Source organism: Podarcis liolepis (genome assembly GCF_965112155.1).
Source record: "Podarcis liolepis genome assembly, chromosome: 2".
Lineage (NCBI taxonomy): Eukaryota > Metazoa > Chordata > Lepidosauria > Squamata > Lacertidae > Podarcis > Podarcis liolepis.
In genome coordinates, this window is record NC_139555.1 from 38,638,691 (window position 1) to 38,665,033 (window position 26,343).

Sequence of the window (26,343 nt, forward strand, 5' to 3'; positions counted from 1 at the left end):
TCACATTTGTCTTGAGATGAGCACTGTTCATATTGGAAGACAAAAATAGAAAAACTGTATTTCTTCATGCAGAACCACTTGTCAGCAAGAAAAGAAACCTAACACAGCTGTGGAAGTCTGTTTGACCCAATGTAAAAAATATCCTTTATTACTGACACCAAATTCTGCACACTTCTTCTAGCCTTAAAATATGCACCAGCGGCTTTGTGGCTTTTTGACTAATCTTCTTTTACTTCAAAAATACACTGACAGAATATTGGCTCTGCATGTATTTTTGGAGTTAACATGATCCCTTCGTTTTTTTCTGTTTTCTATTAATATTTATAAACTCTTCTCAGAAACCCAACAACCACAGGTATGGGTTTTCTTTATGGTATTATCAATGCAGGCAATAAAAGGGGAAAGACAATCACCAGCCTAAACTTAACTCTGGAAGAATGTAGTTGCTTTATGTTACGTAGCATAGCTAATATTATCCTTCTGCATTTCATAGGAATATAATACAGTTTTATGCAGGAATTTATAAACAACCACAGAAATAGACATACAATTATTGTAATATAAGAGACAGATGGTCTTGATTAATAGCTAAAAAAAATCTAGTTGCTTTAGGTGAAACTGTTTACAGTGTCCTGCCCTGTTACCTCCATCTAGATTAGATCCTTCATGGAAAGTATACTATTGCATTAGCTTTATGTTCACTACTCTGTAAAAATGCTTTAATCAGTGCTGTAAGAAAGAGAAAGTTTTCAATTGATATAAAATGTGGCAAAATCCCTTCCCAATTTTTTTTTGGCAGAGAGAGACTGAGAACACACAGCATTGAATCATCAGGAAAATTGAAGATTTCCCCTGAACAACATTGGGATTTTACTGCAGAGGACTTGAAAGATCTTGGAGAAATTGGACGAGGCGCTTATGGTTCTGTCAACAAAATGGTCCACAAACCAAGTGGGCAAATTATGGCTGTTAAAGTAGGTGATGCCCATAATTACTCTTGTACTTTCCAACTGCAGGGGCAACATATAGTGGATAATTTAATATCCATCCATCTTGCGCTCAGCAGTTGTTTGCTTTCCCCCGCTATCTGTATATTTTGCCTTGTAGTTTAGTGTTATTAAATACTTAACTGGTTTGTAAAATTATGGGTTGTAAAATTTAAGGAGAACATCTAATATACGTAAGCTTATTTTTAACACAAACACTGTATATATACTGAGACCCTTTATCTCTAGGTTCCTGGTTTTAAATCCAGCTCAGGTTTATTATTCTTAAATGCAGTTTTGCAGTGGACAGGTCAGGGTCCTTTGTGGAACAAGCTAGTTGCCCTGCTACAGTAGTTTTCATTTTTTCTACTTATCTACTTGTACCAGTGTGCTTTCGAACTGCTAGGTTGGCAGGAGCGTGGGACACAGCAACGGGAGCTCACCCCATCATGTGGATTCGAACTGCCGACCTTCCATTCGGCAAGCCCAGGAGGCACAGTGGTTTAGACCACAGCGCCACCTGCGTCCCACTCATTTCTTGTAATACTCTTTTAACAACACTGGGCTATAAAATAACTTGAAGTGAAGGCAGAATTGAGCCCTGTACTCAGTCCAGTTATCAGCAAATATACTGGCATGTTTCATAACATGTAGTCATCAAGTATAATAGGAGTAGAAGAAGGCGTGAACAGTATGCTTTATGGAATATTAAATGTTCTTCGCCCTGCTTTTTCCAGCAGCTGTGTCTTTGAGCTACATAAGTGAATTCTGGCCTACAAGGAATCCATTCTGTCTTGTTCCCTCCTCTCCCTGAATTTGTAGGGTGGAACATGCCATATTTTTTTCTGTGTAGCCATGCCTCTGCTGAGTCCTGTTGAGGGTCAATATTTGGGTTTTGCATAGCAACAAATTAAGGTTTGCTACCAAATAAATAGGTCAGTACCAACAAGGAGTTGCATCCAGTGTGGACTGCTTCACACTTTGCTTGTTAGTCAGGTTTCACTTGTGTATGCTGCAGTAGAGCACACAAAGTATGAATGCAGAGGTGGACATTTGTAAACACAATGGACAGGCTACCTGAGAGACACATCACATTGCATCTCCCTGATACATCTTTAGTGGGTCCTTGAACATTTAAGGATTCACATAACTTTCACGTTGACCTCAGCAACTGTCATACATTTATATGTAAGATAGACACAATTGCCATATTCAAACTTTGCTGTTATGGTGATGTTTAACCCATTCCCATGTATTCAGTAATAAATACTAAATAATAATAAATTATGGAAGGAATTTAGCATTGCACTATTATGATGATTCTCTCAGCTTGCCATACAGGATGATCTCCTCCCTGCCCCCAGGTATGCTTTTCTGGAGGTTCCCACAACCACTGGAACCAATTTGATCTTCCCAAGATCACCCTACCTTGATTTGTGCTCAGCTTGTGTTTTCTGTGGAAAGTCTTGATAATAGGTGGCTGTTTTATGGTAAAATAACGCTGGAAAAAGATTCTATATAGATGGCCAGGAAAATAAAAGGAAAAGAAAAGAAAAGAAAAGAAAAGAAAGAATTCTAAAATTCCATAGACAGAATTCTACAGAAAACAGGAAGGTGAGGCAGATACCAGCAGCCACTGAAGAAAGGGAAACATGGTAAATAAATATTAGGAGAGGAATTCTGGAGAAGAAAATGGGAGCAAGGTCTGAAAACTCTGGAGATAAACTGCGTTTTTGCAGGGATCTTGAAGTCAAGGAGAGCACAATGGCAAGTGCTTTGCATACAGTGGTGCCTCGCAAGACGAAATTAATCCGTTCCGTGAGTCTCTTCGTCTTGCGGTTTTTCCGTCTTGCGAAGCACGGCTATTAGTGGCTTAGCGGCTATTAGTGGCTTAGCGGCTATTAGTGGCTTAGCGGCTATTAACGGCTTAGCGGCTTTAAGAAAAAGGAAACAAACTCGCAAGAACTCGCAAGACGTTTCGTCTTGCGAAGCAAGCCCATAGGGAAATTCGTCTTGCGGAACGGCTCAAAAAATGGAAAACTCTTTCGTCTAGCGAGTTTTTCGTCTTGCGAGGCACCACTGTATTTGGTCATGGGATTCCTTGGGAATACAAAGATTGGATAATGTATTGTATACAAAGGCTAGGAATAGTTCCAAGCCGAAGGGAATTGTGAAGGTTAGAGGGCATGGCCTATATGCAGTTTAGGTATTGCCCAGAGAGTTAAGAAACACTGGAAAAAGGAAAAACAGATGGAATGTGTTATATTTGCAGTTGTGTTTTAGAGTTCCCATTTCATCTTCTATGTAACAGGCAGTTCTTTACTTGGATCATTCTGTTCTGCCCATTACTTCCTAAGCAAACAGTTGAGCTGCTTACTATTTGTACTCTGGAATGTATAATGGCTTTACAGCTGTAGAATAATTGTGCCCAGAAGAATTGTATAGTGTCTCCAGAACAAAGCAGAACCGTCCCATGCCTGCTATTATAACTTTCTCAAGCAGCTTTGATCAGCATTCGTTTGGTGGGGGAGGGTATGGTATTTTTGTTACTCTTAATAGTTAGCATATAGAGATCCATATTGTTATGCTATAACCGGGGATATTTTTGTAAAGTGTCTTCTTGGGGCCATATTACGTGCTAATGTTCAAAGCATTTTTTTATTGTGTGCTTAGAATTGGCCCTATCCTTTTCTTTAGAAAAAACAGGGGTGTGGGTGTTCATGTTGATTTTGGATTGGGGCTGGAAGAGAGGTTAGCTGTTGAGCCTTCACTGTTTTCCCTGGAAAATCGCCCTATACAGAAGCTTTTTTGCCCCAGAAGGTGATAGCAAATTGTGGGTAGTGCTGGAGGAGATTGCCTAGAAAATAGCAATGGGTAAAGGATCAAAATCTGGATCAGGATTAGGATCTACTGCAGTTAACTTTTCTAAAAGGAGAGACATGACACAGTGCCTAAAGCACTTTTAATGTGCCATGCAGTTTGGCCCTTAGTCGCAGATTGGCTACCAACATGTCATATTCTTTATGGAGGGGGTGGAGGACCTTAGGCCAGGGGACCAAATATGGTCCTTAGTAATCTTTCCAGACCATGCTTCCTCTCCAAGCCACACCTGTGGCCAGCCTTGCACTGCGGCCTACTCAAATGTTTTTGTTAGGCTGGAATGTGTCCCATGAATTGAGTCCTGAACTGAAGAAAATACTGCCTAAAAAAAGGGAATATTCATCCTCAAATATGGATTGTTGCATGATAATGATAGCATAAGTCAGCCTTCCCCAACTTGCTATCTTCCCATCATCGTAAACTACTGGACAAGGTGTGGTGGTTAGACTTCTGGACTAGTACCTTGGAGATCAGATTTAAATCCTTACTCGGGCATGTATCTCATTGGTTGTCCTTGAGCTAGTTGCTGTTCTTCAGCCTAACCTTCCTTACAGGTTAGAGGTTATGCATTTCTCTTAAAAATACACAATTATGTCCCCCTTCTAACCCACTTGAAATGTTTTAATAATTAAGTATTTAAAGTTCATTCACCTGAGCTGATTAAAATGGTTCAGATGACATGTCAAAGCCCATGGGTTGTGGTTTGTTGCTCCCAGTTTGGCTTGGAGAGTGGAAGGAGTGAAGCAGGCGCTTTTGAGCAGCACATGGCTCATGTGGGTGAGCCCATAATAAGATATTAATGTGACATGCAAACACAGCTAGTTCTGTTTCCTTTAATTATGATATCTCTTCCTTTCTTATTCTTTCAGAGAATTCGTTCGACAGTGGATGAAAAGGAACAGAAACAGCTTTTAATGGATTTGGATGTAGTTATGCGAAGTAGTGATTGCCCATATATTGTTCAGTTTTATGGAGCACTCTTCAGAGAGGTGGGCACTCAAAATCTGCTTAGTTTGTAACGGATTTAGTTAATACGTTTTATGACTTTTTAATGGGTAATGAAGCACATTAACTGAAGGGCAGGCAGTAGACAATTTGCAAGGGTAAACTAGTTTGGTGGGGGAGATGCATGTAAAGAAAACGTTAGCACTGCTTTATCTCTAAAATGCCTATTTCATTTCAGTGCTTCTCAAAAGGTTCATTATAATCATGTGTTATATGCTTGTGGCTTTCAAGCTTTCTACCTTTTATTACATTTCACTTTTATCACATTCCTCCTCTTAAGGAGGTTGGGATGGTGTACATGGTTCTCTCCCATTTTTATCACAACAACCCTGCCAGGTAGGTTAAACTGAGATATAATAGCTGGCCCAAGATATTGAGAAGCCTAGTAAGCATCTGACTACTCCAGGGGTCATGAGGAATGCAATGCCATTGTATTTTGGGGTGGACAACTGCTATTGTATTCAAATGTCACATGCCACCTAACTAACGTATATACTCGTGTATAAGCCGACTTTTTCAGCACATTTTTTATGCTGAAAAAGCCCCCCTCGGCTTATACTCAAATGAGGGTCCCACCCGAGCGCATTTCCAGCATCCCCTCGTCGGAGCAAGCTGTTTGCTGCCACCGCTCGTGTTGCCACAGCTCTGCCAAGCACAGCTCCTGTGCCTGCCCTTGCGAGCGGCAGAGGCTGTTGTTGGTGGTGGAGGAGGAGGAATGAGCCCTTTTGGGCTGCTCGTTCTTCCTCTGCCGCCACCAGCCTCTGCCTCTTGGCAGCACCCCAGGTAGGCAGAGAGACGGGAGGGGCTGGGGGGGAGAGAAGCCCCCTCTGCCGTATGTGCATGCACATACACGCTCTCCAGCCCACCAGGAGGTTTGTGGTGTGGTGAACCGGCTTATACTCAAGTCAATAAGTTTTCCCTGTTTTTTGTGGTGAATTTAGGTGCCTCGGCTTATATTCGAGTTGGCTTATACTCGACTATATACAGTAATTGATTAGACCAATTGTAATTTGACAAAAGAGGAAGCAGAATATTTTGTGAGGCAGACCAACTTGAAGTTTGTTCATAGAAATATATATGTTCTGGTTTGTCTCTCTTAGTAAGGCAAAGGTTTGCATCGGTGTTGGTTTGTATGTTCGAGGACCTTCTTTTCTATGCTTCCCTTTCCATCACAGCTTAGCAAGAGTTGCACATTGACCACCCCATATGTGTATTTCAGATTAACAATAGTAAAACATGTCTTGCTTACTGCTTTTTTATTCTTAGGGTGACTGTTGGATCTGTATGGAGCTCATGTCTACCTCGTTTGATAAGTTTTACAAATATGTATATAGTGTATTAGATGACGTTATTCCAGAAGAAATTCTAGGCAAAATCACTTTAGCTGTAAGTATTCTTTCTGTTCTCACTGCTGCCTTTTTTGTGTGTGCACACTTCTGCTTTGATTTTCAAATCCAGGATCTAGGCGGGAGATGATTTGGCTTATTTAGGCTTGTTGCTGTGAACCATGCCTTATGGTTTACCCTATACTGCTCAGTCTCTGCCAGGGTGGCTTCAGAATTTTTTTTCTTGTGGTGGTGGAGGGGCACAGAAAGCACAAAATATACTTCTAGGTGGGTGGGTTGTGTCCCACATGCTAAGATCTCTGAAAGGAAAATAGCAGTATATGCCAATGACAGGAGTCCAGCAATGGGGAGGCAAGCGTGGGGGTGAGCTCCTTGGTTGGGGAGTGCACTGCCCCCTATCCCATGCCCCAGCACCACCCATGGCCCCTACTAGCACAAGCGGGAAACAAACCACAGTCTTACACAACCATTTCTATCACATTTTGTTTGCATTAACTACACTGTAACATGGTATAGCTATTAAATTTCTGCCTTATAAGCTGTCTGAGATGCATCTTTAAATTGTTTGGCTTTGAATTGTGTAATAGCAGGCATTTTATTATATTTTTGTTCTCAATAAAATTTCTCCTTCTCTCCTAGACTGTGAAAGCACTAAACCACTTAAAAGAAAACTTGAAAATCATTCACAGAGGTAGGCTTTTTCTGTATTTGCCTTTCTTACTGTGTGGCATGTCTGTCACACACAGTTCTTCCTGAGCATTCCTATTATTATGCTATTTGGGGTATTCCACTTGATCATTTTATATTTCACTATGTCCATGTGAGTTTTGGTTCTCTTGGGCTACCAGTTGGAGGCTGACATTAGGACAGAGCCAATTGACAACACTCATTGGGTGTTACATTTTTTAAGTCACAAGTTTCTGTGTGGAGAACAGGGTCATAGTGCTATCGGAGGGGGTTTCTCCCATTTAAGTCTCTCACACACCAAAGCTGCTTAACAAGGCCAAAACCCTGTCATATGCGCTCCTCCGATTTTTCTTTTCGGACGGAGCTTTGCATGTTCCCTCGGCCCTAAAGGTGTTCAAGGCAAAAGTGGTTGCAGTGCTTGCTTATGCTGCCCCGCTCTGGGCCGTGATGACAGACCTTGCTCCCCTTGAGACTCTGCAAAGCCAATTCCTACGTCGGCTCCTAATGCTCCCCCTGTGCGTAAGCAACGCAGCCATGCGACTAGAATTGAAGATCGCATCCTTAGAAACTTGCCTGTGGAAGCAAGTCTTCAATTACTGGTTATCATTGTGGCATAGACTACCAAACCATTACCTTGTCCAATGCTTATGGCGAGATGAATTCTCCAGCCTTTGGACTAGTAAAATTCATGCCAAACTCCTGAGCTATGGAATCTCTCCCTCAGATTCCCTAAAACTAGACCAAATCACTGCTCAAAGACTGATCCGTCAAAGACTGGATGACATCGACTTACAGCAAAATTATATGCTGGGGGGAGGTGTTTGTTCGCCCCAGAACATTGGTATCACTTTAACTTACTGTGTTCCATCATACCTCTCCTCCCTTTCGACTGTTGCCCATAGACTGGCCTTTACCAAAGCGAGGTTCAACGTTTTCCCCTCCAATGTCCTGAGACATAGATTCTCAAAGGGCCAAGACCCCGCCACGTGCGAATGTGATAAGGTGACGCCGGAGTCGCTCCAGCACATTATGTTCACCTGCCCCTTGTTCAATGTGCCACGGGCAAATTTGTTGGGATCAATCATACAGAAACTAGAGGGTACCCCACCAAAATTCCATCTTGCCCAAATCTTGCAGGATAAGGATTCCCACACGACCCTGAAAGTGGCTAGGTTCCTGGTCGCAGTCCTCTCCCAAAAGCGACGCCAAGGAGCGCTACAAGCTAATTAAGGCGTAACTTGCCTTTCCATCTTATAGTATTTTATTGTTATCGCGGTGTTTTAGCGTCTGTTTTTTCTTTTTTCTTTTTTTTCTTTCCCCCCACGGCACAAGCTGTCACTTATGTGTTGTTTTTACCTGTATGGGCCTATGGCCGTAATAAATATTATCTCACCAAAGCTGCTGCCATTGGTTGGTTGGTTGCTTGGCTGGCTGAGGTGCCTCGTTTGTTACTCCCTAACAAGCCAGGATTTGTAAGCCAATACCAAACCATGGTTTAAGGCTGGCTAGTGATCCTGGTTTGTAAGGGAGCAACAAACCGAGATGCTGAGTTCGGATATCATGGGAAGCAAGCTTGAATCCAGGTTCCTGGTTTATTTCTACTGTTGATTCCAAAGGGGGAGTGACTAGCTTACTGTGACATGCAGTTGCGGTTGCTGTCTTTAGTCGTGACTTGGTGTCTGACGCTATGTAACTTTCAGCAGTTAGAAACTGAAGTGCTTTGGTTGCTGCTTATCTGCTTAAATATGTTTCTGTTTTCCCACATCTGTTGCAGATATTAAACCTTCCAATATTCTTCTGGACAGAAACGGAAATATTAAACTCTGTGATTTCGGCATTAGTGGACAACTTGTAGATTCCATTGCCAAAACCAGAGATGCTGGCTGCCGGCCCTACATGGCAGTAAGTGGGATTTGAAAACTTATATGTGATGGGTGAGGTGTGAATAGAAATGGAATCCTTTCTTTTACTCCCTTTGTTGTATAGGCAGAAGCTAAATATTTTGTACATGAATGGCTGAGGTTGAAATCATGCTTCAGCTTCACAAGCTAAAACTTAGATGAAGTTAGCTTGATGTGAGGCTTCTCCAGCTTAATCTTAGTACATTACATCACTGCACACCCAAGGTAATGCTGAACAGCTTTTCTTGCAGTAATCAAATCTCTTTCATGCTTTAGTAACCTGGTCCCTCTACTGGCGAAGGTATTGGAAGCATCCATTTTCTATGTGTTTGCATTTAGATGGTCATTTGTAGGAGGAATCTATAATGAGCTAGTAAAACCCTGTGGCTCCTATCAGAGCTTTTCCTGGGAAGAAGAGGCTCAGGAATAGAGTGAGGACATTTTGGGCCATGATGGTTACCATACAAAGGTGCAGGGAAATGGGGAACATACAGTTCAATGAAATTCTTTTTGAGTAAATTAAGACTGAGAATTGCTCAGTAACATTCTATGAGGATGTTGGTGCCTTGTGGTAGCATGGATCAATAAAATACAGCTTTAGTTCCCAAATGTGGCAGAAAAATTGACTAGTCTAAGAGGGATGCCCCCTATTGCCATTTAAATAACAGACAGATGGTTACACATGATTTCCAAAAATACAGATTCTTTTGCCATTTGTTCTTAGTTGGATGTGTTAGTTTTTTTAAGGAGAAGTGATCCCAGATTCAAAGCCACAGATAACAGGGAAACAAAGCATATTCTTTCAGAAATACTGGCACCAGCCAAGTGAGACTAATACACTTGAGTTGTGACATTAAATAGCAGATGGTTTTGCCAAGCAGAACCAGATTGGACAAAAGTGCTGCAAAAGATTGCATAGTTCAGTACAATCATAACAATACAACATCATAAAATTCACAAATAAAATAGGGTAATTTTATATAGAATAATATCTAGACTTTAGGCACCTAAAACGTTGAAATACGTTTAATACTTCACCGTGATGAAACTTGTATATAATCATTGTCCATGGCTTCCAAGCGGGAACCATGGGATCTAATTATCCTGAGAAGACTCATATTAAGGGCTTTCAGTTCAGACTCCAGATTCAGTACTTTGGAAAACAGTCTGCCTCAGTCAAAGATGCTTAAGGGGTTGCCTAATTTGGCTCAGTGTTCATCCAAGTCCAATTCCTTCCTACCCCTTCACTAGTGAGAAATCAAATTTCAGAAGGATAGCTGCAGTGATTTCCCCTCAAGGCCAGTCTTTGCAGTTTGGGGGTGGGTAAAAAAGGAATCACTTAAATATCCCCTAATGTTTACTTCATTTGCATAATTCATACCATGTTGCAGGATTCTGATTTGCTTTAAATAGAGTACTTGCAGCCCTGCATTAGGATTAGGATCATGGAAGGGACAGTTGGTGTTAAATGAATCCTCCTCCATATCCCACTTCAGTAAATTCTTGTCTTTTTCTTATATAACTGATATTCTTCCTCTAATTTCAGCCAGAGAGGATAGACCCCAGTGCATCCAGGCAAGGATATGATGTCCGCTCTGATGTCTGGAGCTTAGGGATTACATTGGTAAGTGAGAAATGCTAAGGGCTTTGCATGCTGCTGGAGATAAAACCCTAAAGCAGCTTGTGAAGCAGCTTTAGGAGAAGTAAAAGCTAAACTGGCATTACTCTTGTGAACATGTCTGCTGTGATAGGGCCCGCATTGCCTCCCTGAATAACAGACCTGTCTCAGCTTTCCTCTGCTACGCAGTTTGGCTTCCGTGGCTACTTTTTATCAGCAGTGACTTTACTCTGTTACTAGGGGGCAGCAATGCATGCTAAACCTCAAAAGAACCATGCTTTAAGCTAGGCAATCTGTTCCTTGCTGCCCCTTTAGAGCCAATGTAAGCCCAGCCTTCCTAGGTTTGGACCGACAACTGAAGACAGCAAACTTAGTAGGAGTGGAGAAGAGTGTATTGAAGCAGAAAGGTAGAAACCAAGGGTTCAGCCTAATCGGAGACAATTCCAGATTCGAAGGGGCTGGGCAAAGTACCCTCTCTGGGCACATACACCCATAGCATTAGCCTAGTAGTCACCCCCAAAGTGGAGCTGGCTAGGGGTGGAAAAGGTGGCAGTGGTATCGAAGGGGAAAACCAGGTAGCATGTGCAGTGGACTCTTGGGTTGCGAACGTGATCCATGCGGGAAGCACGTTCGCAACCCGCAGCATCCGCAACCTGCAGCGCTGCATCTGCACACGCGCAGGTCACAATTTGGTGCTTCTGCACATGCGCAAAGCTCCGAAACCCAGAAGTAACCCGTTCCAGTACTTCCAGTTTCGGCGTGGTGTGCAACCCAAAGCTTCTGTAACCCGAGGTATGACTGTAGTATGTTTAGGAGGAATGGGTAGACATTGTTTCCTCTGCTTTTTTTATGAGAAGCTTGAGGTCCGTCAGCCAGAGACAAATGCAAAATAGGGGCTTGGGTTAGTGCAGAACACACACACACACCCTATTATTTCATGTTTTAGAGGTCAAGTGCTTGCCTGCTGATTTGTGAACATTTTAAATTTAAATTGAAGAAGCAGCTGGTAAGTTGCCCACTCGTTTCCCCAGCAATTGCCTGCACACCTCGTATGATTCTTCTTTTTAACAAAAGAAGTGGAAAGCATTGCAGCTCTTCTACAGCAGCAAGACAGAATTTCTCCCCCATCTGTGGAAAGCAGTCTTGTGGGCTTTGCACAAATGGTAAAGTGTGAATACATCCAGTTGCAAAGACAAGGGAAAAAAATGTTTGTGGGGAGCAGGGGGGATTAAGATGCAGAGCGTTGAGTTCTTTAAAGTTACTGCTATGTCTAGGAATCTCTTTTGAGTACCAAAACTATTATTTCTCAGGCACAAGCCATCTCCTGCTTTCCCCCAAGCTTTCTTGATTTCAGCTGGCTAATTTGGGGGGTTGCTATTGTTAAATCATTAGGAGTTAGAAACCTTGCACAGAGCTTCTGCTGGTGGGGCTTGTCTGGAGAATCCTCGCTCCCACCCTCCTGGCCCCATGAACTTTACAATGGCTAATCTAGCCCATGTTGTTGCTTTTTGTTTCGGTGTAGTATGAACTGGCCACAGGACGGTTCCCCTATCCAAAATGGAATAGTGTATTTGATCAACTGACACAAGTAGTCAAGGGAGACCCACCACAGCTGAGTAACTCAGAGGAACGGGAATTCTCCCAAAGTTTTATCAACTTTGTCAACTTGTGGTGAGTATGCCTCGCTCTGGGGCTCTTCAGGGCATTAGTAAGTGGTTCTGGTTCAGGCTTCCAAGTCTGTCCCTCAGCAACTTGCATGTGACAGCAACATCCAAGAGCATTCATGTTGCTGGAAATTGTGCATTTTTCCTCCACTGAGGATGAAAGTGGGTTGGGTGGAGAAAGCTGCAGTATGAAGAGCCACTTGCAAGCCTTAAATTAATGCCACATTTCCTGCATGTGTGATGGAAGTGGTGGCTTGGAGAGATTTAGACATGTGCTTCCCTGGTTGAGTTGCCACTCAACGTGAAGGCAACGGAGATCTTCCTTACTGACTTCTCACATTTGACAAATAGCACCGGGGTGGTGGGGAGGCCTTTCCTCAGGCTGTGTCTGTAGCAAGACTTTTTGTATCCCCTAATTACATCTTGGAGATCCGTTTGTTGTTGCCTCCTCGATATATGATAGAGGGAGCAGCAATTGCATCAAATAGAGTGCACACTGTAAATTGCAGAATATATATTTGCAGTGCCTCCTGCTGGGAGTTTGCCTACCTGCAGGTTTGTAGCTGTGATATTTTAAATGAATGTTGATAAGCTGTGTTTGCCTCATTGCAGCACAATTATTACATTGTCCTGTGGATAAAACGAAGTGGATCTGAGTCAGTTGCTCTTGTTACATTTAGCACACCAGAATGGGCTCAGGAAGAGTTATGTGAGCAACTTAACATCATTTAGTATATTAGTCTACATCAGTGGTGATTTGGAGCCTTGCAGGAGCTAGAATAGTTAAAGATACCTTTAAGATGAAACAATTACCTTTGAGGCTGTAATCAAACGAAAGAGAAAGCAGAGGAGTGGTATTTAAAGGAGAATGATCAATGTACATTTTACAAACTGATTAGAGCAAGACAGTCACTTCAAATTCACTACAGTGTTGATGTGCTGCCACCTGTTGGTTTGACATTTTTCTGCAGTGTTTTTAAAATGCAGTGAGTTAGCCTCTTGAGCCGATTTCTTAGAGGCAGGTGGGCAGGACAAGGCTGTTTTTAGTTGAGTGATGTGCTTTCCTCCTTAGAAAGGTGGGGAGCAGGTTTTGTGTTAAGCCCTTGAAAAGCAACTGTGGCATTTTCCTCTCTGCTGAGCTCTCTATATTCATTTATGGCAGGTTATTGTAGTGCAAGAAGGATCTTTTTTTAGAATCCCCCTGTGTTTGTTTATGAAGGGTTAATTTCATGCTGCACAGGTCTTGAGAAAGAAGGAAAAGGAAACTTCCCTGATGCCAGGAAGTTGTTGAAAGGCTGTGTACTTCCTGCATTCAGAATTTTAAAACAATGGAGTGAGAGACATACTGATAGGTTGCAGACTTCAGAGTGCTTCTGCTTATATTGCAGCATTTTCTTGGTTACCTGCAGTCCAAGAACAGTCCTGGGATTCTCAATACATTCAATATACTGTGAGCCTAATAGGCAATACAGAGGTGAAAATACGGTGCCTAGGGCTCCTGCATAGTTTGGTAGAAAGAGGAATTTCAATAGTGCATCTTGTCTTGCATGGCTCATCTGCTGAAATTCCCACTGCTATACAGCTTGCAGAAGCCCTGTCCTCTTTTTAAAATTTATTTCTTTAACTGGTTGCCCTGGGTGAAAGAGAAGGCAGGTCACTATCACTGTATGAGTTGGTTTGATAGCCACAGCCTTTGGACAGAGAGGTGACTTAAATGACCATTAATGATCATCATCATACATATAGGTGCATTCATGCGATAGAATTGCAGACTCTGACAGTGTGCAATGTCTTAACTGCCCAACACTTAATTTCAGATGTTTTTTCTGCTAATGTTCTGTCACCCTAATCCTCTTACTGATCTTTTTAGCCTTACAAAGGACGAGTCCAAAAGGCCAAAGTATAAGGAGCTTCTGGTGAGTATGATGGGATATGTGAATGCATGAGACTAGAACTGGCTAAGACTTTAAGGACTTTAAACACTTTTAACTCTTTTGAAGCTTGGTATTATTATTATTATTATTATTATTATTATTATTATTATTATTATTATACCCCATCCATCTGACTCGGTTGCCCCAGCCACTCTGGGCAGCTTCCCACAGATATTATTAGGCATTCTGTAGCAGCACCATTGCTATTCCCATTTTGTGAGATATGAGCTACATTCTACTTGTTTAGTGCAAACAGTGAGGCCGGGCTTGCTACTTTGTCTTTTGCTGTGGTGAGCAATGAAGCAAGCCCACATTTAGTTTGTGTTGTGTATCTAGAGAATTAAAGTTTTTTGGCAATTGCACGGCATATTTAATTGGTATAATTAAAATTTGATTTTGGGATTTGTCTGCTTCACCAGTTATACATTTCCTCCTAAATGTAAGGCGAAGGGATGTACTGTACCCCACCTGCCTTCTCTGTGTGTATATGCCCATGTTGATGCTTGGACCCCTTCTACTGAATCTAGTGAGCTGGTACCTCAGCGCAGCAACTCATAACACCTGAAGTGTTAAGTTGCATGGAAGTACCTTTGGGAGCGCACACGTCTTCTGGAGGCACCTTCTGTGCTCCAAAAGTGAGACTATATTTTGTTCCCTTCTCTTCTACCAGAAACATCCCTTCATCCTAATGTATGAGGAGCGAACAGTGGACGTTGCGTGCTATGTTTGTAAAATCCTGGATCAAATGCCAACGACTCCGAGCTCTCCCATGTATGTCGATTGATACTGCTGCTACATCAAAACTCTAGTGCAAATGCTGAGAAAAAGCAAGATGTACAGAATCTTCACCCCGTATTGCAGTGTTTTAACGCTCGCCCAGACACCATGTGCAATAATGTTGGTGTTTTTCTTCCATTCTGTCTGTATATTATTGTCACTTATAAAGTGCATCCATGTAATAATACCTGATCACAGTGTTAGTGTCAGTCAAAGAGAGACCTCATTTTGCTCTTTTTGTGGACATATTCATAAAACGTGGAAATAAGTAACATTTTATTTGTTGACCATGATTGGATAGCACCTAAAGTTAATTTCTAGACTCAGAGACTTCTCAGCAGCTACTGGAATGATTTTATTCTCTCAAACTCTTCCAATTGTTACAGATAATATAAAAGAAAGGAAGTTAGGCATTGGCCTATCTGATTCTGAACATAAACTGCTTGGGGAGAAAGAAACTTTTATGCAGCCAAATGAGCTACTTTTACCTTCTGAAGCCAACAAAGGCAAAGAGGGGATAATATATAAATATATATATAAATATATTTCTTCACAAAGTGCAATAGATTAATTGATTTGAAATTCTGTTGCTTTTCAGTCACAGTATATGTTTTGAAGACAATTGTGGCTCAGCAGAACTTCATATTTCGGAGGGAGAAAGAAGTGATCATGTAAAATGGACTATGTCTTTACCAAAAAATAAAAATAAAAATGCATTGCATTGCTTTGAAAGGAGCTAACAATTAAACTCATGAGAGTATGAGTTTGAACTCATGGAGAATAATGTATTGTTTCATTTTCCAAGCAAGCCACTCTTCAGTAGAACTAGGTGTCCTGTAAATTGTTACCTGGTGAGATAAGACTTTTACCTGAGGAATTATTAAACTACTCAGTTGAATTTAACTGGCTTGTGACCCCTGATTTCCAACTCATGGCTAAACTTTCACCATTGAAAGGGTACGGGACAGTTTGCAGTTGTGAAGAGCTATTTTACATTGTTAATAATTATTTGTAATTTATCTCCATCAAACTTCTCATGTTTTCCAGTTGCATAGAAACTTCCCACAGAGCTCCAGGTATGACTTGGATTTCTGATATTAACCATCAGATCAAATAAGCTCCCCACGTCCCCATCAGTTGGATAGTTGGGCTTCCAAAATCATTACAAAGAGGATGCTAAATATGTTTGCTTTCATTTTTTGGATGAATTTGTTTATTAGAAGAATTTCCTAACACAATGGTAACTAAGAGAACTGGAATGTTAAGTTCTTAAAAGCATGTGGCAGAAAAAAGGAAACCCAGAGGTTATATTGCCAGACAGGGGGTGGGGGGGGGGAGCCCTTTAAACAATTATATTGTCATCTCAACTGCATCCAGTGTGATCTTGTCTTCTAAGTCACAAGGGGGAGGAAGTGGTGTTTTTTAAAATCCAAAGTTATTTGTAATCTCAGTAACTGTCACTATTTAACATGTAATACTAGAATTGTAAGAGAATTAAGCTTTACCATTGAGTGGGTCAGCGATAACAAGATTCTGTTACTATAACCAGCTAACTTAATTTTCTCTAGTATACCAGCTGATTAATAGGATTTGGGGGCAAAAACTTGGTCAACACCATAAGAGATAATGTATTGAAATGGGAACCAGTTGGGACCAGGGCCATTCCAAGACATTTTGCTGCCTGAGGCAAATGACAAGTGCAGAAGCTGACCAAACTGCCAGGTAAGCACCCACCACCTGAGCGACTGTTTGACTTGCCCAATGGTAGGCAAAGTCCCTGGTTGGGACTGTTTTAATGTAGTAATTATTCATTGTAATCCACTCAGGTGGAAGATTTTCAACCTCATCCAGATGTTCCCAACCTCTATATGCCTATCTCCTGGCTTTTCTTCTTTGTGCCTGCCGAAAATTGAACAGTAATTAGAGCCCCTTTCATCTTGCATTCTATTCTCATGTATGTTAGCAGCGCATTTCCATTCGGTCAACTGCAAATGGAGGTAGCTCCTATTCAGGCTCGGTGGATGTCTGAGAGAAACTGACTGTTCTAGCATATTAATCATAGATTGATATATTAAGGGTGCAGCATTTATATTACAGTATATGTTTATAAAGATGTATAGTGTTCAGAAGCTGTGAAAATAGTGTAAGAACTGTACATTGTGAGCTCTGGTTTAATTTTTTTCTTGTACCATAGGAAAAAATGTAAAGTTTATTGAGAAGCTGATGTGCAGGGGATATTGCCTTATTGTCTGTAAGTAAAATGGAGTTTGACAACATGATAGCTTCTAAGATCTTCCAACTATTTTATCCTCTCCTGGTTTGAATTCCTCTTCTATTTAAAATACTCTACATGGAATCAAAGTGTTAATGTAATAGGTTCTCCCCCACCCCCCGCCTGCAGGTCAGTTGTAATAAATCAAGGATCCGAATATGATATGGCTATAAGCTCAGACATGATGATGGGGAAATGAATAAATGCAAAATGAAATTTAAAAACACCATCTTTCTCTGGCCAAGTTTTCCTATTTATTGATGTTTGCAAGAAGGACCAAAAGGGATGGTGGGAATTTGAGGAAGAGCCCCTGAAATACAAGAGGCTCAGCTGATCCTGACCATTGTTTGACCTTGAAACATTTTTTTTACTCCCCTGAACCAATTACTTTGTTTGCTGTCTATGCATTTTACACAGTGGTACCCCCATGCTGACTGCAAGCTTTTTAATCTAGCAGAGCTTCCATCAGTAGAATGGGGAGGGGTGTGCTTTTTGTTATTCCCCCACAGTCTCCTACGCCATCTCACGCACTCATCTGAAGGGTTCCCCCAACCCCATGGAGTATGTTTTAGGGGACTTCAGGTTGGAATGAGTAATTGCCAAAAATTGCCTCTCACCCTGTTCTGCCCCTGGAAGCCTTTGCTGGATCAAAGAGCTTTCTATCAGCGTATGGGAGAAATCATTGGATAATATTTTTCATCTTTAGCTACTACTGTATTTGAGGTCTGACATTACCACATGAATGACCCAGTTACTTGGGTCATGCATGGCGTATAACACTTGTGCATCCTAGATTTGAATTTGCCTTTTGGGCAACAGCATCACGTTGCTGATTTATGTTATATTTGTAAGTTAACACAAAAGATCTTTCTCATCAGTAGCCCTGCCCAACAAGGTAGCTGCCATTTGGGACTTTTGTTTCTTGTTCCATCTGTTTTGTATTTTTGTGTTACTGGTTTCAATAAATTCATTGAAATCATTTTAAACTAAATTCTCATACATTCTCCAGACCATTACCAGCCTCTTCCATTTCTATCATTTGGGGTGGGTGGGGGGGAGGCATTTGTTTTTTTAAAAAAAGATTTTATTTTGTAGATCAGAGGGGGAGATTGCATTTTTCACTTCTCCTTTAGCAGTTAAATGACAAGAAGCTGCGATTTGACCTGTCTTTGAAGTTCACTGAACAAATTACTGACTTTCTGCCTAACTTTCTGCACATAGTGGCTTGCAAAGGTGAAATGAGAGATAAACTAGTCCAGGCTGGCCAGGTTTTATGGATAGAGCACTGAAGAAATCTTGGACTATCTACTATTGTTAAAGCTTGCACATGACAAAATAACTGCAAAACAAGCACTCAGTGTGACATCACAGGGAGTCTTTTAATTAAGTACGGCAGTGCTGATCACAGAGGTAAGGCATTGTGTTTATTTACAGTGTGGTTTTTTAATATATATATATATATAGTTGACAGCATCCCTTTAAATAAGGATAAAAAGCCCTGTACCGCATGGCAGTGTAGCACCTAAAACTAGTCTGTGTTCAAGTGCTATTAAAAAGCCTCAATGGAATGACTTCTAACTTTTTGCATATTAAAATTAAGTAAAAGAAAACAAGCATGTGAAGGATTGTTCTATCCTACCAGTGCACTGTGTGAACATTTGTACAATAGAAAATTCATGCTTTAAATAGTGACCTTATAAAAAAACTTAACATTTTTTTATACAACATGCAGCAATATTAAAACCAGTTGTTCGTTCTTCCCCTACTTGACCTCAGACGTTTAGTCACCCATATTGAGGTCTGCAGAGACAGCTCTCCTGGTCCAGGCTGTTCTTCAGCCAAGAAGACACACGAGGGCCCGTGGTCCTTTTTGTACTGTCTTGATTTCCAACAACTCCTTCCAGTAACACAATATTAAATACACTCATTTGGTAAATAGTTTTGTAATTAGCTTTGGTTTGCAATACTTTTACACAGTTTCAGGAAATGGCCAGATCCGTCCAAAGCAGCCACAAACTGTTTCTTACACATGCCCTTCCATACTGTGCGACCTTTCTGAATTGCAGTGCACAGAGGTTTACAGAATAAAAACACCGATGAATTGGCCAATACTGCAAAGTACCCAGCTAGCCAAGAAGAACAAGCTCCTCCTCTTTGGATGTGGATTCATAGCCGTTCTCTGGAAGACCTTGCATGAGATTTTCACTCTGCTCCCTGCACTACAGGTGAGGCTGGGCAGGAAATCCAGAAAAAAGCAATGGCTAAGGCACGAAGATATTGTGGACTTGAGTATCCTGTGCGGTTAGTTCTGTGTCACAATACTGTAAATGGGAGCTTCTTTTCACAAGCCTTAGGCAATTAAAAGGTTGAATATGATGTCAATGAGATTGCTGCTTGTGTAGCGTAGATCACAGACAGGTGTGTTGAAGGAAAGGATGTCTTGAAAGAGGTGCAGCACCATGTGAAGGAGGCAGTAGAGGTTTATTTTGTAAGGCGATTCTTCACATTGGTATTTTGTGCATTGCAAGGTATCTGTTTGGTTCAGTTGAGTGCTATTGTCTTGCTGTTCTGAGGCGCCATTCTGCTGTAGTAGAATGTGCTTTGTGATGCTGCAGGCTTCCATCCTAGGTGTTTATGGCTGAATGCTTCACGCTTTTTGTGGGACATCAGCATGATGTCATCAAATTATCCTGTTTTTCCTTCTTTCTCTTCAGACCATTTTTAAAAGACAACAACAGTACGATCCCCATAGCTGTAGATCACCATAGTACTATTCTGTCCTTTTTGTGTGGATTTTATGTACACTCTGACATACTGGGCAGGTGAACCTGTTGCTAGTCATCTACTTCAGCACACCATCCCTATTAGTTTTTCCATTTGCACAATTTTGTAAGTATGGCTTTTCAAAGCATCTTTTTATTTGTGCTAGAACACTTTTGCCTATTTATTAGAATTGAAATAATCACACAATTGTACTTACATGAAAAACAATTTAACTCAAATTTTAAGAATTGAAATTGCTTTAAAAATTGTTGTTTTCTTACCATTATCTTAATTTAAAAAGTGCTGTCTTTTTTTTTTTAAAGAAGCCATAAAAGTAAACCATATAATAGAACTTTTAAAAAGTGGTTTGTTGTAAATTAAAGAATTAATTTGGCTCGTTCAGAATGGTCCCTTTCCCACTTTCATGCCTATGTCATGTGTAGTGGTGCGGATTACACATAAAACAAGTACTATATCCTCAACTCTGAGTGTGGAAAGTTTTTCTGTGTGGAAAAGACTTTCTGGAGAGTAATGATTTTGCACAACTAAGAGTTGCCAATTTGGAAGTACCTATATAAGTACCTGCCCTCCCCTTTCAACATATGTCTCACCACCTGCTTAAGCTGTATTAATTTATAGTACCGGTATAGTTCAAGCAAAGTTTCACTCAAGGGCCATAAACATCATAGCAGACTATTGTTTTAAAGGCTTATTCACCTGCTTAGCTAGTATTTTGCAGCATGATGAAATTGACTACAGCTGCCATTTTCAGATTTGGTTGCAAAAGGAAGCAGAAGTTATTTTGTTTTTTAAAAATAATAATAAATCCTGACATATAGGGACCAGTTTAGTTAAAATACGCTTTCCATCACTGTAGATACAGTAGTGTAATTTGTTTTAAACTACCACCTAGCTTTGAGCCAAGTAGGATACATTTTAAGTGCCGTTTGGACTTTTGCTTCTACATTTCTTTTGTCAGTCTCATAACTAGACTCAAGAACTGGCCCCCAGCCCCTCTCACCAAAGTCAACTATCTGCTTCCTATGCCCAACCACTCAGCATTTGGTCTACTGGCAAAAGTAAAACTGAGGGGAATGTAAAGGGTTTTGAACTTGCTAGAATGAAAGATAAGAAGGTATGTGCAAGGAAACAAACAGTAAGCTCACTGGGCATTAAGGAAATTACTAATAATCATTTACAGTCATACCTCAGGTCGAATGTGCTTCAGGTTGAGTGCGTTCGAGTTGCGCTCATTGGCAACCCAGAAGTAACTGAGCGCGTTACTTCTGGGTTTCGCCGCTTGTGAATGTGCAAACGCTCAAAATAATGTCACGCACATGCGCAGAAGCGGCGAAAAGTGATGCGTGTGTGCGACATGCCATCGCTAGTTATGTTTGCTTCTAGATGCAAACGGGGCTCTGGAATGGATCCCGTTCGTATCTAGAGGTACCACTGTATAGGTAAATTATAACATTGAGTTGTTACTGTGGGCATTCAGCGGTGTAGTGAGGATCTGTTGCTCAAGTGGATCTGAGTATAGTTTGGAATTGTGGCTGAGGGCTGGGCCCTCACTTTGTGGTATAAAGGGAGAACTACGGTTAAAATGAATGAAGGGTAGATATGTCACAACATAGTGCTTTGCTCATAACCCAGACTTTGTTTTGTATATATAGCTGTGGAGTCATCACCTGGGTGAAGCCTACCCACATGTGAACAAAGGTACCCTACCAGGCAGGCAGCATTTGCATCTTTTTTTTAATGAGGCAACATATTTGAGTGATACATTGCAATATTTTGGTCTGCCCTCAGGAAAGCGATGGTTAGGAACATAATGAGTATCTGGTGCTTGGTATGAAGCCTTTGGGCTGGGAAATGGTTGCTGCGTAGCTGGGCCTGCTGTGGTCCTGCCTTGTACCAGCTAGCCTGACCTTGCCCTAGATGAAAACCTGGCAGCCTCCTTTTTGGGGTCTGCCCTGTGCAGTAACAGGTGTGAGCATTCTAGCAGCAGCTTGATGGTCATGTATGATACTGCATACAGATCTGTTGTGACATGTAGAGAAAACCCAGACTGCGTTCTGTACCATCACTGACGGACTTAGATCTGGCAATATCTTAATTTAAAGACAGACAAAGGCCATAGGTTCAGGTTACAAGGGGCAGGTTGCCCAGTTTCTTCCACCGTGGAAGAAATCTTAGTCGTAGATTTGCAACCTTCACTTGTTAAACTTTGTCACTTTTTCAGATCAGCTCTGGGCAACATATTATTCAATATTATCAATTTATTCAAGACTGCCTGTTTATTAAACTGAATAAATTATTTGGTATATGAGGAGGCATGTGAGTCCTTCAAAGTGTTTTTGGAATTTGAAACAGAATTTAAACTGGTAATCCTTTCCATTTTTATAAGTTACGATTATTTTATTGCTTGTTGTCAATTTATTCATGACAATCTGATACACTCACAGATATTTATATATAAGATTATGGTTGGTTTTAATAGTGGGTGTTGAAATGCTTAGCTTTATCTATATCTATATCAAATTATAGATGTGTTTATATTTTTAATTTAATTAAGAAATGAGCAAAGTACTTATGAAAGGAGGAATGTACCCTGAAACAGAAAATTGATAGAAGTCACCCCAAACTTCTAGTCAATTAAAAATCCTTCATTTATGTACTTGCTTTTTATATTACTCCATGTTCTTTCCAAGCTGAGTGCCCACCACATAAACAAGTCAGATTGCTTTACTTCTATTTCAAGTGCCTTTAAAATTGGTAAGACAGGGCAGAGAGAGAGAAGTGTTTAGTGAAAGGATGGCTTGGAGGTTACTGGTCTGACAATGGCTTCTTCGTGAGCTGACTTTTTTTTTTAAGTCTTCATGTATATAATCAGGAGGAAAGGCAGTGGCTGCCATGCAGTGTGATGGACGCTGTAAGTGAACCAATTTTTTTTCCACAGTAGGCAATAAGAGACAATATAGCAGAACCTGATCCGGATGATAGATATGTTAGGGATGAAATGGATGTGCATACCAAACATAATTCTGCTGCAGAGTGAGTCTTTCTTGGAAGAGGTCTGGAAGCTACTAAAGTTAGCTGTGCTTGCTGAGGAGGAGACTCCTGTGCCAGAGATTTGCTTTGTGGTGTGTGGGAGATTATCTGGCAATTTCATTTGTAATAGGGGAGGGGAATGTCCTGGGAAAACTGACTCCAGTTTCTTCTCCCTGGCTGTCACCAGAGCTCTCTGATAAAGTATCTGAGTCTCTTTAATGGAAATCTGTTTGTGTTTAGCTGCATCCCCACACATAAGGCTTACTCTGTTCACCACTGTTGTAAATGCAGGTCCATGGTACTGTTCAAGTTGAGATCACTAACATCTAAGAAATCAATGTTGAAGATGCTGGGCCCAGTGGTGGTGAGGGAACCGAAACCGTTGGCTGAGCTAGGCGGAGTGAGGTCCAGCCATTCCATTGTTTCCCAAGGAGACTCTGTGAAGCTCATGTGCAAACCAGTTCCTTCTCCAGAAGAGGGAGACAGCTGGGTCTCCATGGGCGACAGGGGAGTGGGCAGGATCTCGTGGGGTGTCAGCAGTTCATCGGCAGCTTTGTTGGAAAATCCTTCCATCACCCCTTCAAAGTGTGGTTCTTCACCCACCTTCAGTAGGGTGATTTCACTCGACCGCCCCAGAGGGCTGTGGGAATTTAACAAGATTTCCAGATGACTGTCGTTGCTGCTAGGGCAGTGTTCAAAGGACAGCTGACCTGAGGGGCCTTGCTCAAATGAAGCAGACGTCTTCAGTAGCGAGGAAGTGCCAGAGGTCCCCGAAGACACTGTTATCTGAGGCACCTTCTGAAGGCAAGGGCGGTCCTCTTTGGCATTGGCAGGCATTTCTGTTTGCAAACAAAAAAGGCTCATCAAGAGCAGATCTACAACTTTACTATGCCGTGCACCCCAAGCCACCCTACAACTTGAAATGTTATAAAACATCTTGCACATCAGTGATTACTGCCTGTCAAGATGGCAGACTCCTTTGTCTACAGTATGAGATACCCAAGGGAGCACATCGTAATTCGCTGTTGCTGTCAGAGAAGTGTGTCCTACTTTTCTTTTGGTTGGATATAGCTTTATGTGATGCTATGCTAGAGTAACTTGGCATACCAGGAATCTACTTTGTGGTTCTGTGAGCCTGTAAGGTGTAACTAGGAATGCCAGGGTGAGAAGAACAGAAAGATTGCAGGAAAGCCAACAGCAGATTGTGGTCAGGGAACACAGTAGGTGCTCCATCCAAGGACCGCAGGAAGGAGATCAGTAGAAGAAATTCTCACTAAGTATATGTGTGTTGGCAAGGACTTGTTAAGAGGGAAAAAGATGAGCGGATGAGTATGGGACGTCCTACAGCAACTAGAATCTTAATACTTCACCAAACCATTATTAGGCATTACAAGTACCGTATTTTTCGCCCTGTAGGACGCACTTTTTCCCCTCCAAAAATGAAGGGGAAATGTGTGTGCGTCCTATGGGGCGAATGCAGGCTTCCGCTGAAGTCTGGAGAGGGAGAGCGGTCGGTGCGCACCGACCCCTCTCGCTCTCCAGGCTTCGCGGACCTCTCCGCAAGCAGTGGGAGCGCTCCCGCTGCTTGGGGAGAGTTGCCGGCATCCCGAAGCCTGCGCGCGCTGAGATCAGTGCGTCCAGGCTTCGTGGACCTCTCCGCAAGCAGCGGGAGCCAGCGCTGGGCTCCCACTACTTGCAGAGAGCTGCCTGTTTGGGGGCTGGGGTCGGGGGAAGCTCGGGCCACCCCAGCCCCGCGCCAGGGGGGGAAATAATTTTTTCCCCTTTATTTCCCCCCCCCCCCAAAAAAAATCTAGGTGCGCCTTAGGGGACGGTGCGTCCTATAGGGCGAAAAATACGGTATAAAACATCGATATATAAAATTTAAAATATATACAAATAAATAGACATGTAAACTATATAAAAATGGGATTTCTTTCATTGAGATTTCTTCCCACTAAATAGTGCCATTCACCACTCTTAAGAGATACTGTTGACCAAAACTCAGCCACCCTTGCAGTTACTTCCAGGTTAATGTCAGACAGATTCCTGTATGCTTATATCAGATTCTGATTGTTAAGACCACACAATCTATTTTAGTGCAAGGGTGGCTAAACTGTGGCCCTCCAGATTTTGGGCTTCATCTCCCATCATCGCTGACTGGGATTGATGTGAGTTGGGGTCCAGTGACAGTCTGAGGGCCACATCTGGTTGCTTAAAATAAGCCCATCAAGAAAATGCACTTTGGGAGCGGCACTTTCTTTCATGGGCTATGACCATGGCTACATTTAGCAGTAGGCATTGGGCTCAAATTATGTCTTACTATGACTAGGGGGTAAGGACGCAGGTGGTGCTGTGGGTTAAACCACAGAGCCTAGGACTTGCCAACCAGAAGGTCTGCAGTTCAAATCCCCTTGACAGGGTGAGCTCCCGTTGTTCGGTCCCTGCTCCTGCCAACCTAGCAGTTCGAAAGCATGTCAAAGTGCAAGTAAATAAATAGGTACCGCTCCAGCAGGAAGGTAAATGGTGTTTTCGTGCGCTGCTCTGGTTCTCCAGAAGCTGCTTAGTCATGCTGGCCACATGACCCGGAAGCTGTACGCCGGCTCCCTCGGCCAATAAAGCGAGATGAGCGCCGCAACCCCAGAGTCGGCCATGACTGGACCGAATGGTCAGGGGTCCCTTTACCTTTACCTTATGACTAGGGGAAATTCTCTGAAATTGCCATTTTGGGTACCACCCTTCAGTCAATGAAAAGCATTGGGGCTAGGGGTTAGTGCAGACATAGCGATCACAGTGCACCCTCTTTGGGCAGCCAGAGACTTCGCTCATACTTGCTTTGACCAGAACCAACAGTCTTGCCTTAGGGATATCACCTACCTCCAGTTTCAATAAGCACATCCAACAGTTCATCCATTTGCTGGCTTCGGGTCATCTGCTGCAGCAAGAAAAAAGCAAGGGATGTTAGGAAGTTGGTACTGGAGCCACACACTACTATACTAGAAAAATCAGCTTTGATGGATAGAGAGAGATGCTTTCAAAAGAAAGCTGAAGCCTCAGACATATAAGGATGATGGAATCTCCTTGACAGGCATGTTAAATAAACAATGGTTCCTTAGTAGCTAGTTGAAACAGGTCTCCTACAATACTTGAGCAGTTTTTTGTGCATATTGTAGGCTGTTATGTATTACAATTAATACCGTTATAGTTCATAAAAGCCTCAGAGAAGCAAGATCAATAGCCCTCCCAAAGTGGAATGAAAACTCCCTCCTTCACTCAGATGTTCAACCTGTAACTAATGTTACTTAGAATAAAATCCCACCACATTCATTGGTACTTACTTCCTAGTAAGTATGCTTACGTTGGCTCCTGTTAACCCACACAAACTTTGTGTGACCCACTGCAATTACCTCTTTAGGGGCCATCCTGCAGTGCTCTTGTGTGTACTTTTTTGAACCAAGTGTT

At 41.9% G+C, this 26,343-nt stretch overlaps 2 protein-coding genes across 20 annotated transcripts in view; one reads left to right on the top strand and one right to left on the bottom strand.

Annotated features, from left to right (window-relative positions):
* Nucleotides 1-15,701, top strand: part of MAP2K4 (mitogen-activated protein kinase kinase 4) — a 47,063-nt gene extending 31,362 nt beyond the window's left edge. For all 10 annotated transcript variants that reach the window (XM_083487618.1, XM_083487621.1, XM_083487614.1 and 7 more), the window contains 9 exons: nt 800-974; nt 4,736-4,855; nt 6,138-6,257; nt 6,857-6,908; nt 8,679-8,806; nt 10,352-10,429; nt 11,946-12,094; nt 13,958-14,003; nt 14,692-15,701. In XM_083487618.1, coding sequence (XP_083343744.1) covers nt 800-974; nt 4,736-4,855; nt 6,138-6,257; nt 6,857-6,908; nt 8,679-8,806; nt 10,352-10,429; nt 11,946-12,094; nt 13,958-14,003; nt 14,692-14,805 — 982 coding nt within the window. In that variant the 3' untranslated portion in view covers nt 14,806-15,701. The remainder of the gene's footprint in view (nt 1-799; nt 975-4,735; nt 4,856-6,137; nt 6,258-6,856; nt 6,909-8,678; nt 8,807-10,351; nt 10,430-11,945; nt 12,095-13,957; nt 14,004-14,691) is intronic.
* Nucleotides 15,702-18,430: 2,729 nt separating this feature from the next.
* The window catches only part of MYOCD (myocardin), a 233,328-nt gene continuing 225,415 nt past the window's right edge, over nt 18,431-26,343 (bottom strand). For all 10 annotated transcript variants that reach the window (XM_083487486.1, XM_083487488.1, XM_083487495.1 and 7 more), the window contains 2 exons: nt 25,759-25,816; nt 18,431-23,723 (listed from right to left, as the gene is read on the bottom strand). In XM_083487486.1, the coding sequence (XP_083343612.1) occupies nt 23,155-23,723; nt 25,759-25,816 (627 nt within the window). In that variant the 3' untranslated portion in view covers nt 18,431-23,154. The remainder of the gene's footprint in view (nt 23,724-25,758; nt 25,817-26,343) is intronic.